Consider the following 16,835-nt stretch of genomic DNA (forward strand, 5'->3'; position numbering starts at 1 on the left):
GAGGTTTTTACACTAAGCATGTCAAATGCTACAGATATAAATGGATAGGGCCTGAGCACGCTGAAAGCTAGAAGATGAACATGGATAGTGCCCAAGGAAGTTAAAAGCTAGACAGATAATTGGATTAGGAACATAGCCCTCCCCTCTCTATCCCTATAAAAACTGTGGGCTAAGTAGGAGGATTGAATTGGTCTTTGAGACAGGAGTCCACCATTATATTTCAGGTTGTGTTGCACCTGCATAAACCTCTTTTCTTTTTGTACATCACCTGCCTTACAGTTTGGCAAAAAATATATATTTACACATTTTTATATGCTTTTTATACAGTATACAGCTGGTAATATGTTTGCATTACTCTGTCAATTTAAACCATCCACATTTAGTGTAATTAATGATGTTAACTTTAAGTCTTACAATTTATTTTCTGCTTTCTATTTGTTCTGTTTTCTTTCCCTGAGCTTCCTGTGGGTTATCTGATCATATCATTCCATTTTTGTCTAGTGTTTCTGTATGTAACTTTTGATATAGGCTTTTTTTCCTTTAGTGGTTGTAGTAGGTGGAACATAATACATATATAACCAGTAACAAATTCTTTTCCTTTTCCCTTATTTGAGAATGTCTTGATTTTCTATTCATCCTGAAAGATAGTTTTGTTTGGTATCATTCTGGGTAGATATTACCCGTATTTTAGTATTTCAGAAATGTCCTTTTAACCTTCTGGCATTCATGGTTTCTGAGGAGAAATCCAGTATTATTCAAATTTTTCCCTCTCTAAGTTAAGGCGTTGCACATCTCTGCTTTCAAGATGTTTTAAGTTCTTGTAAGTTTGACTGTGTTGTCTTTATGTACCTTCTTTTGGGATTTTATTGTATGTGGTTCCCTCAGGTTCTTGAATCTGTAGATTTATGTCTTTTGCCAGATATCAGAAGTTTTTGGTGATATTTCTCTGAATACTTTTTAAAGTCCTGTCCTGTCTTCTCTTTCTCCCAGAATTAAGAGACAAGAATATATAACTTCTGTTATTACCCTATAGATCCCTGAGGCTCTGTTCTTTTTCCCCCCAGTTATTTCCCCACCTGGGGGCATTAAATAATTAAACCACATTAAAAATACTTTCATTTTGGTGGTTATAATTTACTCCCCTACAAAAGTCCATGGGGTGATCTGGTGGGTTTACCATAACTGGGATGAACTATGGGAAATACAGTGGCATTTTCTTAGATGCCATGTTGGGGAATTAGAGAAGAACAAGAATGCACACACACCTGTAAACAATCTCTTTCAATGTCTTTTTTTGTAAAAAAATAATCAAGTATTTTTAACTCTCTGTCCTTCAGAATGGGTAATTTCTATTGTTATATCATCCAGTCCACAGATTCTTTCTCATCTTTTTTATTCTGTTGTTGAGCCATCTACTGAGATTTTTGTATGTTATTATATTTTTCATTTCTAAAATTCTCATGTGATTCTTTACATCTTCCATTTCTTTGCTGAGATTTTATACTTTTAATTTGTTTCTATTGTGTTTGTAATTATTCTCTGAAGCATTATAGCCACTTTATATTCTGTCAAGTAATTTCAAAATTTCTGTTATCTAGATGTTCATATGTATTGAATGCCTTATTTAATTTAGTTTAAGAACTTCCTGGTTCTTGGTAAGATGAATAATTTTCAATTAGGTTTTCTGAGACTCTGGTTCTTAATTTAACCCTCCGTTGTAGCTCACTTTGACATCACACTGGTGCGGAAAGGTGGTATTGATTCATTATTGCTTGGTGACAGGGTATGTCCAGGTTCCCTATCATTGACATTCCTTGTCATTGCTGGAGCATGGCGGGTGGTGATGGATTGAGGGAATTCCCACTTTTCTTTAGGCCTTGAAGAGTTGAATTGCTTGCCTACTGCTCCCCACATGGCCCTTAACGATACTTCTCCAGGGTGATGGGTGTCGTGTGACCTCATTACCACAGGGAATGGTGAGGGGAAGAGATGACTTACTACTGGCTGGTGGGGAAGAAGTGTAGGCTCCCCACGTGATCTACACTGCCTCTACTGGGAAGAGGGTCCAGCTGCCAACTAGGTAAAATAAAAGTCCCATCTTACTACTTGGTCTTCTCTGACAACCACCATGGCAGTGGTGGTTTGAAGTTCCTTAGCCTGGGAAAGACAGAAGTCTAGGCTCCCCACCTGATCTTTGTGTCAGGGCTAGTGAGGTATAATAGTATTTTTTCTGTTGCCAGTTGGCTGGAGGAGAACAGTTATTATGTAAAAGTTTTCTGACTTGGTCAAGGTTGCACTGTACTGATCCTTCACCTAGAGAGAGCAGGATTTTGTTGGGGTGTTTTTGTCCATGCTCACTGGTATTTCCAGATTGCCAGCTTCTTTAACTCCAAGTCTGGGATACATGATGGAAAAAGAAATCCCAGGAACACAGTTCTGTTTTGTTGCTTGGTCCCAAGGTCCCTAGCTAGCCTGCCTTCTTCCTTCCACCTTGAAAGAGTATTAGAAATATAAGCCCTGATAAAAATCAGGATTTCCCCCTGCTATTTTGTAATACAAGTGACTGATTTAAGCTTTGTTTGCCTAGGCATGCACTTCAAACACAGCTACCTCCAATAAACACACTGCCAGCCAATGTAGTAGACAATGAGCCAGGAGTAGCTCTTTACATAGAGGCTCCTTTGTTGTGGAGTTCTTGGTTGACTTCAATATCTAAAATTTGGCTACTTCTCGTTTTCTCTTTGCATGCTTTGAAATCCTGCTCTTATGTTTTAAGTTCACCAATAATCCAGGTCTGTGCATTTGTATGCCTGCAACCAACTCCAACCTGGTTTGGTGGCCCCATGTGTGTTGTGTAATTTCCAGGTTTTGTAAGTAAGAAACCTGTACCTTTTCAGTTTCCTGATGGTAACTGTTGAAGGGTATCTTAATCATAAGAACCAAAAGGGCTGGTCTAACAATACCACTGGTTATTGATAGACTGAGAACAGTACAAAATAGTCTTCTCATGCTGGTTTTTACATATAATATAAATGGCATTTGGCTGTACTTTGTGGGAGAAACAGGGAAAAGTATGTCTACTCCAACTTCCTAGTAGAGCAAATCTAGTAATTCACTTTTGTGGGTTCATTTTGATAACAATTAAAAAGAAAAAGTTATCTGATTTTACCAATTCTGTTATAACAGCTTAGAAGATATTCATAGGTTTAAGTAAAAACAAAACAAAACATGGAATTCAGTTACTCATACCTTGCTCACTGCCATTTCCACTAATGAAAAGGTTGACATATGCACAAGCAGGGCTAGGCTTGGATGATCCTCTGGTGAGTGTAATTTCCAGGTCAGACCCCTTTAACTGAGCACAGAAGAATATGTGATTAAGTACCTGCAGCAACTGACCACAGTGTCACAAACAATACAGCAACTATTTCTTCTAAGATAAAGAACTTTCTACAATTTTGAGATCATATTCAATCCCGTCAGCAAAACAGTCAAGGGCTTCAATTCCCCCTCCAATTGTTTTAATCTTTTTTTTTTTTAATTTATTGTTGTTCAGTTATACTTGTCTTGCCCTACCCTGTCTCCCCTGACTCCCACAGTCAATCTTCCCCATAGTCCATGCCCATGAGGTCCTCTATTTGCATTCCTTTGCTTGGCCCTTCTCCTTCTTTCCCCTGTTATTCCCCTCCCCCTTCCCCTCTGGGCATTGTCAGTTTGTTCTTTATTTCCAAGTCTCTGATTCAACTTTGCTCATTTGTTTTATTGATTAGATTCCACCTATAGGTAAAAAAATATACAAACTAGAAAATGAAACTATCTTGTAAACTGTCCTCACTAAAAAGACAGTCACTTCCAGCCCTTGCTTGTCTGCCTTATTTGTCCCACACAAAATAGGAACAGATAAGGAATAAGTGATTGAATAAATGAATGGCTGACATAGATTTTCTTCCCCTATTATACATGTCCAACTTCTGGCCATGTCTTAGTATCAAATTTCCAAAGTTACATGTAAAATGTACTAACAGGAAATAAAACCTTAGGGGTGTGTGTGCGCACAAGCAAGGGCTGGAAGGGACTGTCTTTTTAGTGAGGACAATTTACAAGATAGTTTCATTTTCTAGTTTGTATATATATATGTGTGTGTGTGTGTATGACCTACCACTTTAAAAGTTAACTATTTTCAAGTTAATTGTAGTTAACTTCAACAATAATGTCTAGAATGCACATTATGGACTTTCCTAGTTTTAGATATAACTGGCCCATACAACCATGTGATAGTAGCAATTTTTACATGTTTCCTGGCTACCTTCCCCAAAAGAACTGCTAGGAGAACAGATCTCCCTTCCTTCCCTCTCTCCTATCCTGGACATCATCTCCCTGACCGTACAGACCACTGTCCAAAGTAATCCAGAACTAAGTATTACGCCAGTTGCTACTCAGGGAACAGAATGTCAAGAGGTTAGTACATAGCCCTGACTGGTATGGCTCAGTTCGTTGGGCATAATCCCGCAGAACAAAAGGTTGCTGGTTCAATTCCTGGTCAAGGCACATGAGTGGGTTGCAGGTTCAGTCCCTGGTCAGGGTATGTATGAGAGGTAACCAACTGATGTTTCTCATTCACATCAATGTTTCTCTCCCTCTTTTTTCTCTCTCCCTTTCCCTCTCTCTAAAAAATAAATAAAATCTTAAAAAAAAAAAAAAGAATTCCTTAGATTTAAAAAAGAGAGGTAGTACATAAATGTAACATAAAATCTAATACTAAATCTCTTAATAGTTCAACAGAACTCAGAACTCACCTGAATTTTTTCTTGAATAAGAATTTGATCTGATGTAGGTACTGGATATGGTTTCAAGGGAGCCTTTATGGTGGCAAATATGAACTCCATGTGGCTTTCAATAATGGTACTCAGATATTTTTCTTTAGACTGTGCTGTGTAATAGACTGTTATTTCATCAGTTGTAACCAGATTGCACTAAAAGGACACATAGAAAATTTAAAAGACAAACTTCATTAATTAATATGTAAGGTGCTGTTGAACAAGGGCTGACAATCCCATGCTGAATCATTATGGCAGGGTACAGTCTCCTGCCCAATCCTCCGCTGAAACAAAGGAGTGAAACAGTGAGAACCCATGCACAATGCTCAGTATGAGACAAGAGCTCACAAGCAGTCTGTTTATATGCAGGAAGTAGCCTCCTGAGAAGGTGAACTGCAAATTTCAAACACCTGGCCTAAGGATGAGGGCTGGCAGGAGCCCTCCCTTAAGGGTAGAAGCTCCATAGCTCTTACCTGGTGGAAGCAGGCAATGGTCTCTGTCCACCTGCCCTGGCTCCGAGCTCCTAAATAAAAAACACCCCTTCTGACCAGATCAAAACAATCTCTCCCCTGAGCTAGAAGCCCTTCCACACTTACTGGACTGAACCTCTATTCTTCTTCAGAGACACCCACTGTCATCTCTGATGACCTTCTGCACCAGTCATAAGATGATTTTGTCAAAGTCCCAGGAAAGTGGAAAAAGGAGGACAAGGGGCACAGACTAGTGGAAAGCTCCTAGCCAAAGAAACTAGGTACCCACATCCAGCCTGGGAGTGAACAAGCTGAGAGGGAAAGTGGCCTAACCTTCTTGCAGAGTACAATCTGAATGAATTATACATTAGCAACTAATTTTCATTAACTGATTACCATGGTTTATGTTGCCTACCTCTCCCATCCTCCCCAACAACCAAAACTTAAGCAAAATTCCAAAACAGCAGCTTGCTCTTAATCTGACAAACCTTTTTGCGAAGTTTCTGGATGCGATTGATGACTTCCCGAGCTACTCCTTCATCTATCAATGACTGGTCAGGGGTGACATCTAAGAGAACCAAAGCCTAGAGGAATAAACAGAGCACAGTATGAAGATCATTTAAGGAAAAATGTTCTTTCAAACCCAGCAAAATGCTTTTTAAAACTAAATTCTGAGAAGTCTAATATGCAGCAGTATATATTCACAAAACTGAGCCAAGAACACAGGTAATCTAGTTTCTTCACAGTTTGGGTTCTTGTTTGTAATCAGTGACTGCTTCATCCTTTGAGGTGCAACTTTCCATTTTTCTTCTGTAGGTTGCTGTTCACTGAGGATCCTGAGACCAGCTTTTGTTAGTCTGTCAACTCTACTTTTTGTCAACAGGCACAAAGTCCTTAAAACAGCTTTTCACAATGGATCCATAACAAACAAGTGGATTAAAGGCAACCTGTTATTTTCTTAAAACAAGACCCCTTTTTATCATTTGGTTTACTAGTGCGATTTAAAAAATACTTTCTAAAATGGACCACAGTATTTTTTTGAGTTTACTGTATTTTTCGGACTATAAGAGGCACTCCCTTGCCCCTCCCCCCCCCAACACCAATTTGGGAGGAATAATGGTTGTAAATGCTGCTGTTGAGTTCAGTTTATATTTACACTGGTGAAATACTGTTATTTATGTTTTTAAATATTTTACCGCATTTTTTGCTTCAAAATTTTTTCCTCTAAAACCTAGGTGCATCTTATGGTCTAAAAATACAGTAGTTTAAATTACCATCTTCTTGTCAACTTTGTTTATATTTCTGTCCAATAGGTTCTGAAGATTGTGATGATGATGTACTAATAGTATGTTTCACTTCTATTAGAGGGGAATAAACAAGTAAATTAGGTAACATCACCATTTACCTTAGAGGGAACTCAATCAGAGAGGGTAAGCTTTACAAAAGCATAGAAAGTAGAACAGGAAATGGAGGATGAGTCAGGGCAGTGCCACCATAGCCCACAATGACGTTTCCTTAAGTCAAGCAGAACACTTCTTCAGGCTCTCCCTTACATTGGCTGGAGCTGGGAAGAACTGTACCATCTCAGTGTTTACTATCCTCCCTGTACTCCCTCCCTTCCTTTGTAGCTTCCTCACCTTTGGCTCCTTACACCAGTCTGCCCACACCACACAGAGTCTACATCTAATGTAAGCACCAAGGAGGTTGGCCAGTTCAGATAAGGTACTCCCCACCTCCCACTGAATCTGACATGTTAGGCACAGAGGGACTCCAGCAAGCCCACTACTCCCACACTGGAGATCTTAGAACCTATCTGCCCAGAAAAGTCTGATCAGGAGTCAAAAGAGATGCTATGCTCCATCACGATAAAACATGTTGGCCCCAGAATACAAAACTGCTTGTACACCCTCTTCAAAGGACACTTCCTAAACATCCCCACTTCTACCCCACACTTTGATTTTATTTAATTACTTAATGTTTAAGAGAAGGGAAGGGAGGGGGAAAGAGAGGGAGAGAAACATTGGCGTGAGAGAAAAACATCAATTGCTTGCCTCTTGCACGCCTCCAAACAGGGACCTGGCCTGCAACCCAGGCATATGCCCTGACTGAGAATTGAAACAGTGACTTTTTATTTTGAGGGACAACACTCGACCAACACACTGAGCCATACCAGTCAGGGCTCTACCCCACACTTTAGAAAGGAGTTATTCTCAGTACTTACTTCCACCAGATAATTTATCAGGCAGAAAACAATTAGCTTACTTTCTGGTGTCCATAACTGACTCATCATTTGAAGGGTCAGATTACATTACATCCTATTCATTTTAGTGTGACCCAACACTTGCAACAATTACTCACATACAAAACTCACAAAATGTATATTTATGCATTGGTTAAAGAAATGAATATGTAAGAAGCATATAATAGAGGAGTTTAATTAAGACCATCTGAAATGATTAACTGCTTTACCCTGAGACACGCTGTCAACATTTCAGGAAAAAGAGTATGTCTTATCTTATGGTAAAGAAATGCTCTAGGGAACAGACAATACCTGAGCATCCGAGTGTGCTTCAAACTGTGTTGTTCCACTTGTTGCCTGATCAAAGGTGTACATGAGACGAATATCTTCTTCATGTAATTCATGACCTCCCACAACAATGGTCCCTATTAGAGAATAGCCACTGTTACTCAATCAGTTCTTTCTCCTACTCAGGCTGCCCTGCTCTAAGTATGATGTGCCACCTTTTAACAAAAAACATTCACAGTACTAAGCTATAGAGGCTTTAAGATATCATGTCCTCCTGACCAATGTCTACAGTTATATATAAACTTCCAGATTCAAAGACACGTGCCAGAACGCCATGAATTCCCATCTTAAATACATATTTCATGATGTAATGAAAAATGCAGTCTATAGAGTCAAACTGGCCTTAGGCCTACCACTCAATGAGAGTAGGACTATGGTGTTTTATTATGTAAGCAGGGTGCAGGTGAAATAACGTGAACAGCGTGATGCTCTAAGGGTCATGCCCGTCCACCACAGGCAGAGAATTTATAGAGCTCAGGATGGCAAAATCCCCATGTTCAGGAAGCCCACTGTAATTACCAACAATGATGTTCTTGGTCTCTGAGCATTGGGATGCCATTCTCACGTTATGTCACTATGTTCTGAAAATGATTTTGTTTTCCATCAGGGCAGAACAGTCTATTCAGGAAATACAGTTTTAAAAATTATTATCTTTTGGTTTCAAAAAAGACAAATTTCAGGAATTTTTGATATTTTGGCTACCAGGTGAAACAAATTTGTGATTGAAAGGTTGATCAAAGATTTTTATTAATTTATTATAGCAAGTGAAATTAGTTATGTACTCAACTTTTAGTTGCTAACAACTCATGTAAGTTTGCCAGATAAATTTTATTTAACAAGCTGAGGAATCTTAGGGACATTTCCCCCAATTTTCACAATCACTCATCTGATTTGAGTCTTTAAATCTCTTTTCATGTCACCTCTGTGCTTATGATTTTCAACTTCAGAGGAAGCACTACCAATTAGACACCTTGTGCCCTAGGACAGCTGCAGAAGGTCAAGCTGCAATAAGACCGAGTATTATTCTAATCAAGGCAGTGCTGAGAACTTGTGGACACATGGCAAGCAGATGTTAAGAGAGAGTTGAGTCCTATTTCCTCATCTTCTCATAACATCCCTATATATTTGCTTCAGAGCACTTACAAAACTACAATTACTTCCATAAATCTTCTAAAAAGTGAGGGTGAGGAGTGGCTGCCTTATGAAACTCAAATAGAAGGGCTTTAAACAATATGTGCTGAGTGAACAAAACCAGCCTTGCCCAATTAAGAGACCAAAATATGGATTCTATATAGTTTAAGAGAAACTGTGATAATTTCTGAACCAGTTCTCCTTCACAAAATGTTCCAAACCTCAATGCTAAATTTGTTCTTTAAAAATAATTAATCCTTTTTTCTGAATATTTTCCAGTGTTCATTCTGGTGCCTCCAAAAGTCACCACATCTTTTCTTTCTTAGCAGTATTTGTTAATAGTTGCTTTACATCACTGGCTGGCAAAAGAGCCCCAAGGGTTCTGCTCTCTCCCAGGAAGGTCTCCTTTCTGGGCCCATATTAGGATTTGTAGAATTCAATGATAGCCTAAGGGCCAACCATCTGTTTCAGTAATTTCCATCTAGAAATTCATCCCAAAGAAATTAATTTCATAAAACATTTATATGAAAATATTCACTGAAATATTACTTGCAATATTAAAAGAATGGAAATAAGCTAAAGCACCAATAAAAGACTGATTAAAACCATTATCAGGTATCCATATGAAGGCTAATTATGCAGTTATTGAAATAGCATTTTAATATTAACACACAGAAACACATAAATAAAAAATGCAAAAGAAAAAAATGTTAAAATGAATGAAAACCGAAATTTAAAATTATAGTGTGATCTGTTTCGTAATGAAATAATATGACTATATATGTAACCAAAAGAAAATGAATCAGAATTTTAACAATGCCCCAGCACCTAACATATTAATCAGCAGAAAGAAGGCCCTCAACCTACACTAAATGAATGTGTGATGGGTTAGGGATCATTTTTATTGCCTATTTAAGTTTTTCTAACTTATGAGAATTATGTCTAATAAACATTTTTATACACAGAAGAGTTTTTGGTAAGCAAAAGTCAAGATAAATGTCAAGAGCTTCATTAGGCTCAGACTCCTATCAGGCCGACACCCACCACTCTTCTGGAACTGCTCCAGCTCCTCACTGCTCAGCTGCTTGATGGATGTCATCACCACCTTGAAGGCTCCCTTCAGACGCTTCCCTAGGATCAGGTGATCTGGTTCTGCCCTTAGGCGAACACCATACTTTTTTTTATCTGTAGACAGTGTAACTTTTCGAACATTCAATTCCTATGGTTGGTGGACAACATAGAAAGAAAATAAGGAAAAGGAAGACATGTGTCCACAAAAATATCACACACAAATGTTCCTGCAACATTATTCACAATAAATAAAAAGTAGTTCAACTGTGAATGGATAAAAGATGTAGTCTGCCTATAAAATGGACTATCATTTAGCAATATAAAGAAATGAAACACTGACTTCTGGTGAAGATGGTGATTTAGGCAGGCATGGCTCTCCTCTTCACACAACCACATCAAAATTACAACTAAAATGTAGAACAACCATCACACAGGAACATAAGAAATCAAGCTGAATGGAAATATGACAACCACGAAATTCAGTTGGATGTAAGTCTGACAACTTCGGAATTAAAGAAACCACATCCATCCAGACTGGTAGGAGGAGTGCAGTCAAGGAACAGGCTGGTCTCATACCCATGTAGATAAAAATTCAGCTGGTATTTCGTGGGAGTAAGGAGTCCCAAACCCAGACCAGGCCCCCCAGCCCAGAAATTCCAGTGCCAGGAAGATAAGTCCTTATAATTTCTAGCTACAAAACCCAGCAAGGATTGAGTCACTGGAAAAAACTCCTGGAGCTCTAAGCAGTTCCTCTTAAAGAACCTGCAAACGGACTCACCTACTCTCACTCACTCCCTCTGAGCTCAAGTACTGGGGTAGCAGCTTGAAGGGCACCAGTGGAATACAGGGAGAAACTGAAGTGTCTGGCAGGAAGGAGAGCAGACGCCATTGTCCCTTTTCTAAACCCTCTCCCTACAGTGAATGCAAGCTGGTGCCATATTTGAGACTTCATCAACCTAGCCAACATTGTTTGACCAGCCTTTCAGATCTCCAGAGGCTATGCCCCACCCAACTTACAGGTCTACCAAGCTACTTTTCCATATAAATGGTTGTTCTTGGCTCCTAAATCTTATCAAATAAGAAACAGTTGGCTTCTGAGCCTTAGTGACAGCCAGATTCACAACTTAGCTTCTCCTGGGAATCTCCAAGCCCAGCACAAGTAGTGGCCATCTCAGATTGTTTTATAGCTCTGTCAGGGTGCCCTGGGGAAAACGCAGGTGAGGGCTGACCCCGGCCTGCACCACCTGGGAAACCCCAGACCCAGTGGACATCTACAGATCATGTTGGAGCACCACCACCCTGCCCTACACAGCTGATTCTCCCTGGAGAGCAGAGGTTGGTGGTAAGTGGTCACACCCAGTCCTTGCAGGTGACTGGCCTGGGTACATTACTGGACTACCACTGATCTGCCAACAGCAACCAAGGCTCAACTATAAGAAGCGTGTTTACTCAGCCTACATGAAGGGCACACTTTGAGTACCTGGCTTGGGTCATAGGGGAGGCTGTGCCACTGGATCCTACGGGACACCTACATTAGGCCATACTGCCAAGACACAGCATCAAAGCAGCTCTACCTAATATATAGAAGCAAACACAGGGCCGCTGACAAAAAGAGAAGACAAAGAAACATGGCCCAAGTGAAAGAACAGATCAAAACTCTAGAAAAAGAGCTAAACAAAATGCAGATAAGCAATCTATCAGATGCAGAGTTCAAAACACTGGTTATAAGGATGCTCAAGGAACTTAGTGAGGACCTCAGCAGCATAAAAAAGACCCAGTGAGAAACAAGACACACTAATTGAAGTAAAGAAGAATTTATAGGGAAACAACAGTAGAGTAAATGAAACCGAGAACCAAATCAATGATGTGAAACATAAAGAAGCAAAAAAACACCACAGAACAAGAAGAAAAAAGGATCCAAAAACGTGAGGACAGTATAAACAGCCTCTGGAACAGCTTCAAGAAGTCCAACATTCACATCAGAGGGGTTCCAGAAGGAGAAGAGAAAGACCAAGTAATTGGAAATCTTTCTGAGAAAATAGTGAAAGAAAACTTCCCTAAATTGGTGAAGGAAATAGATATGCCAATTCCAGGAAGCACGGAGAATCCCAATTACGATGGATGCAAAGAGGCCCATTCCAAGACATATAATTAATAGGCCAAAGCTTAAAGATAAAGAGAAACTCTTGAAAGCAGCAAGAGAAAAGGAGTTAGTAACCAGATGGTTGACAGATGGGAGTGGGGAGGATGAGAATGGGTTTAGAGGTGAGGGGAGTAAGAAGTACAAATAGGTAGTTAAAACATAGGTTTGGGGATGTAAAGTGTAGTATAGAAAATAGAGTAGCCAAATAACTTACACACGACCCATGGACATGAATAATAGTGGGGGGACTGCCTGAGGGAATAGGGGGTACTGGATAGAGGGTGGCTAAGGGGAAAAGTTAGGACAACTGTAACAGCATAATCAATAAAATGTAACTTTTAAAAAAGAAATTAAGCAATAGTTCATGCTATAACATGAATAAAGTTGACGATGTCAAATACGAAAGACTACATAGTATATGATTCTATCCATATGAAATGTCCAGAGTAGGTAGGTATACCCAGAGACAGAAAACAGGTTCACGGTTGATAGGGACGGTGGAATCCTGAGGGGAAATGGTGCATGAACATTATAGGATACAGAGTTTCTTTATGCACTGAAGAAAATGTAAAATTGTGGTGACTGGTTATATAATCCTATAAATAATACTGAAAACCAATGCCTTGCATGGTATAAAAAACCTTTCCTGTCTAGATCTGTCAAGAAAGCTGAACATAACTCAATTAAAAATGACTACAGAATTAGGAATCTGAACTTCATCTCTCAAGGATAACCTTTGGTCAAGCAATTTCAGTGTAACTAAAGGTTCACTATCCAGAAGAATCATTTAATCATAACATTTCAGATCTCCATCACACTAGTCAAAAATTATTAATGCAGCCCTGGCTGGTGTAGCTCAGTGGATTGAGCGTTAGCCTGTGAACCAAAGGGTCACAGGCTTGATTCCCAGTCAGTGCCCATGCGTGGGTTGTGGGCCAGGTCCCCAGTAGGGGGCTCGTGAGAAGCAAGCACACATTGATGTTTCTCTCCCTCTCTTTCTCGTTCCCTTCCCCTCTCTATAAAAATAAATAAATACAATCTTTGAAAAAAAATTACTAATGCACAGTAACTGATGACAGGACAGTATATATGACTGAAGCAAATTTTAGGGAGGTGTCTACTTTTGCCATTACACTTAACTGTGTTAGGTGATTCCATAGTGATTAAGATATGCTACTCAAAAATACTCTATTTTTATCCATATTTACAATCATTAATTACAAAATTTAAAACTCTTTAGTTCTAATATTGTCTGGAATACTTAAACACTTAAAGCCAACATAGAAGTTAATATTTTTACAGTAATAAATTTAAATATCACCAGCAAAAATAAAAATGAAATTTGAAATATGGTATATTTATTTTTGAAACATCATGGAATAAAGCATTTTGGGAGGACAACTGACAGTAGTTTAACTTTTGACCTCAAATCTTTACTTTTAGGAATCTATAAAGTGTCCATACTATATAACACAGACACAAAGTTACACACAAACTTTTTGTTTGTAATGAAAAAGCTAAATTTCCTACAACATGAGAGACATTAAATAAATAATGATTCAGCCAAAAAGTGAACATCATGCAGCTGTAACAAGAATAAAGTAGATCTTTATGTTTTTAACACAAGATACCCTTTATGAAATTATAAGTGAAAAAAGCAAGTTGCATACATAATCCTCTATATGCATAAAGCCAATGATGTGTGTATATATGTCTAAAATGCTAGAAACAACCCTTGCAGGAGCTAACCTAGGGAACATCCCTAGGAGGGGCTGAGATTCCATGGGGTGAATGGAACAGAAGAGACTCACCTTTTACTCTATGCTAGTGCTTAACTGTTCACAATCAATGTGTTCACTTGTTACTTATACAATTTGAAGGAACAAAGTTTTTTGTTAATCACAAAGTACTATGAAAAAGAGAAGTGCATGAAGGTATAAATAATCCACCTAAGTTAAGGAAACTCTGATCTTGAAATCACTTTTAAAGAATTTTAATAACTGTAAAAATTCATGATGATTCTGAGAGTAAAATTTCATGGATAATTAAATTTATGTATATAAAGATGCACACAATAAAAAGGATAAATTATATACTCTAAGTGTAGTTCCTTGAAGTGTCCTACTTGAAATAATCTTCTCAAGAAAAGAATCCTGCTTAGACCCAAAGAAATAAGTCATCTACCTTACCTCAATGATATACTTCTCCAAAGACCTGATATCATTAAGAGCTTCCAGATCATGATGTATAACCACAATTTCTTTCAAAGGATACTAGGAGGAAAAGACAAAGAGTTCACTAAGCAGCCAATCCTCAAAACTCCAGAAAATATGGAACATTAAATATTTTATCTGAATGTCAAGTTCCAAGGCTCAAAATTAAGCTCAACCAGTACTAAGTCATTCATACCCTTAGTATAGAAGCAAATGAAAATTTGTACCATTGTTGGAAGTTCTCTATACTAATACTCAGACATACACATTTAGGACTGTGCAATGCAAAATAAATAAAATCTCAAACCTTTATTGGAATAGTTTTGCGGTCTCGAATCACTCGCCCAAGTTCAATGACAGACTGCATTCTAGAGACTGCACTCTCGATTTTCTTGTCAATCAATTCCTCTCTAATTAGGAGAGGGAGGGATGTAAAAGGCATTAGATTTAAAAGAAAAAAAAAATCCTAAATACCAGGCATGCTTAAGTAAGGAAGATGGTCAGGTTAAAGATATGATGGTGTGGTAAGGCCTCCCAGTGAAGCACCTGGGGAAGGACAACATGAGCTGGCCTTGAGAATATTGCAAGGAGCAGGCAGTAAACCTGAGCCTCCTGCTCACTGCACCCAGCAGTTCCCCAAGGCGACTCCAACAGATGTGCTCACACCTCGGATATGCGGAAGCATGCAGCACTACAGGTGGTTCCACACTGAGCATTCCCACTCCTATCCCCACATCTACAACCTGAGGAGAGGCTCTGGTGAGAGCCTGGACACAAAGCAACTAGAGCCCTCACACCAGTGCATGTCTGGCAACTTCCCTTCCCATGGCCCAGTGAGACTTACATGTATTTGATTCTTACCGAACACGGGGCAGCATGAGGTAGTGGATGCTGCATGTATCCTTGTCCTGGACAGAAACGGGGTCAATCAGCATCTTAAGATTCTGGTACATCAATTCAGTAAGAAAAGGTGTATAGGGGGCCTATATAAGGACAGAGGACATCATGTCACTCACATGCAGCCATCATTAACTGACCTCAGAGGGGAAAATGAGAAGTAAACATTTTAAAAATACAAAGATATATGGACAGAAGTGGACATGAGGTGACTAAACATGCCCTACAAGAGAAATGACCTCATTTTCAACTTGGCGAAAGGAACTTCCTGTGGAGCAAAAGAAGGGTACAGTGAGGACCTAAAGGATCCTGAAAGATTTCTGCATAAAAGTAAGAGTCACTGGCTTATCTCAAGAAAAAAGAAAAATCGTAAGAAAACCTACCACTAATCTTAAAGACCTAGAAAAAGAAAAAAAGACAGCCTAAAGTCAGCAGAAGGAAATAGTAAAAATGAGAGTAGAATTGAATGAAAGAACAAAAAAAACTATACAAAAATTAATATAACAAAGAGCTGGTACTTTGAAAAGATTAATTAAATTGACAAACCCATGGCTAGACTCACACACAAAAAAAAAGAGTTAAAAAATGAGAAATGAAAGGGAAGAAGTTACCACCAAGACCAAAATACAAAGGATAACTACAAAATACTCTAAAAGACTATAGGCCACCAAATTCAATAATCGAGGAAAAACAGGTAAGTTTCAGAAATATATAACCTTCCTAGACTGAATCACAAAGAACTAGAAAATCTAAAAGACTGAATAGGAATGAGAAAATTGAAACAACCATCAAAAACCTCCTAAGCCCTGACCAGTGTGGCTCAGTTGCACATTGTCCCACAAAGCACAAGAACACTGGTTTGACTCCCAGTAAGGGCATATGCCTGGTTGTGGGTTTGGTCCCAGGTCGGGGTGAGTATGAGAGGCAACCGATCAATGTTTCTCTCTAACATTGATGTTTCTCACCCCTCTCTCCCTCCCACTAAAAATATAATATGTAAACAAAAGATAAGATAAACAACAACAACAAAAAACTCCTAAAAAACAGAAGTATAGGACCAGATGGCTTCATTAGTCAATTCTACCAAACGTTCAAAGAACTGACACTTACACTTAAAAAAACCTTTCCAAAAAATTGAAGAGACAATACTTCCATACATATGAGGCCACAGCCCTGCTACCAAAACCCAACACAGATAAAACAAAAAAAGAAAACCACATACCAATATCTCTGATGAATACAGATGCAAAAATCCTAAATGAATACTAACTATCAAATCAAACACAACAATACTTTAAAAACAATACATCACAATCAACTTGGGGTTCATTTCAAGGGAACAGGGATGGCTCAACATATGCATATTGATCAATGGATTGTACCACATTAACCAAATAAAGGATAAAAATCATGTGATCTTATTAATAGATGAGAAAAAGCACTTGATAAGAAACAACATCCACTTATAATTAAAACACTCAATAAAATGGATATAGAAGAAAAGTT

General features: G+C 38.6%; 1 protein-coding gene across 3 annotated transcripts in view; it reads right to left on the minus strand.

Moving 5' to 3' along the window:
• The window catches only part of IARS1 (isoleucyl-tRNA synthetase 1), a 109,727-nt gene that overhangs the window by 28,315 nt on the left and 64,577 nt on the right, over positions 1-16,835 (minus strand). For all 3 annotated transcript variants that reach the window (XM_045844731.1, XM_045844729.1, XM_045844730.1), the window contains 8 exons: positions 15,294-15,415; positions 14,740-14,842; positions 14,409-14,492; positions 10,050-10,224; positions 7,839-7,951; positions 5,776-5,871; positions 4,797-4,973; positions 3,250-3,355 (listed from right to left, as the gene is read on the minus strand). In XM_045844731.1, coding sequence (XP_045700687.1) covers positions 3,250-3,355; positions 4,797-4,973; positions 5,776-5,871; positions 7,839-7,951; positions 10,050-10,224; positions 14,409-14,492; positions 14,740-14,842; positions 15,294-15,415 — 976 coding nt within the window. The remainder of the gene's footprint in view (positions 1-3,249; positions 3,356-4,796; positions 4,974-5,775; positions 5,872-7,838; positions 7,952-10,049; positions 10,225-14,408; positions 14,493-14,739; positions 14,843-15,293; positions 15,416-16,835) is intronic.

The sequence above is a fragment of the Phyllostomus hastatus genome, unplaced genomic scaffold (genome assembly GCF_019186645.2).
Source record: "Phyllostomus hastatus isolate PE091 unplaced genomic scaffold, TTU_PhHast_1.1 phas_contig_41, whole genome shotgun sequence".
NCBI classification, from domain to species: domain Eukaryota; kingdom Metazoa; phylum Chordata; class Mammalia; order Chiroptera; family Phyllostomidae; genus Phyllostomus; species Phyllostomus hastatus.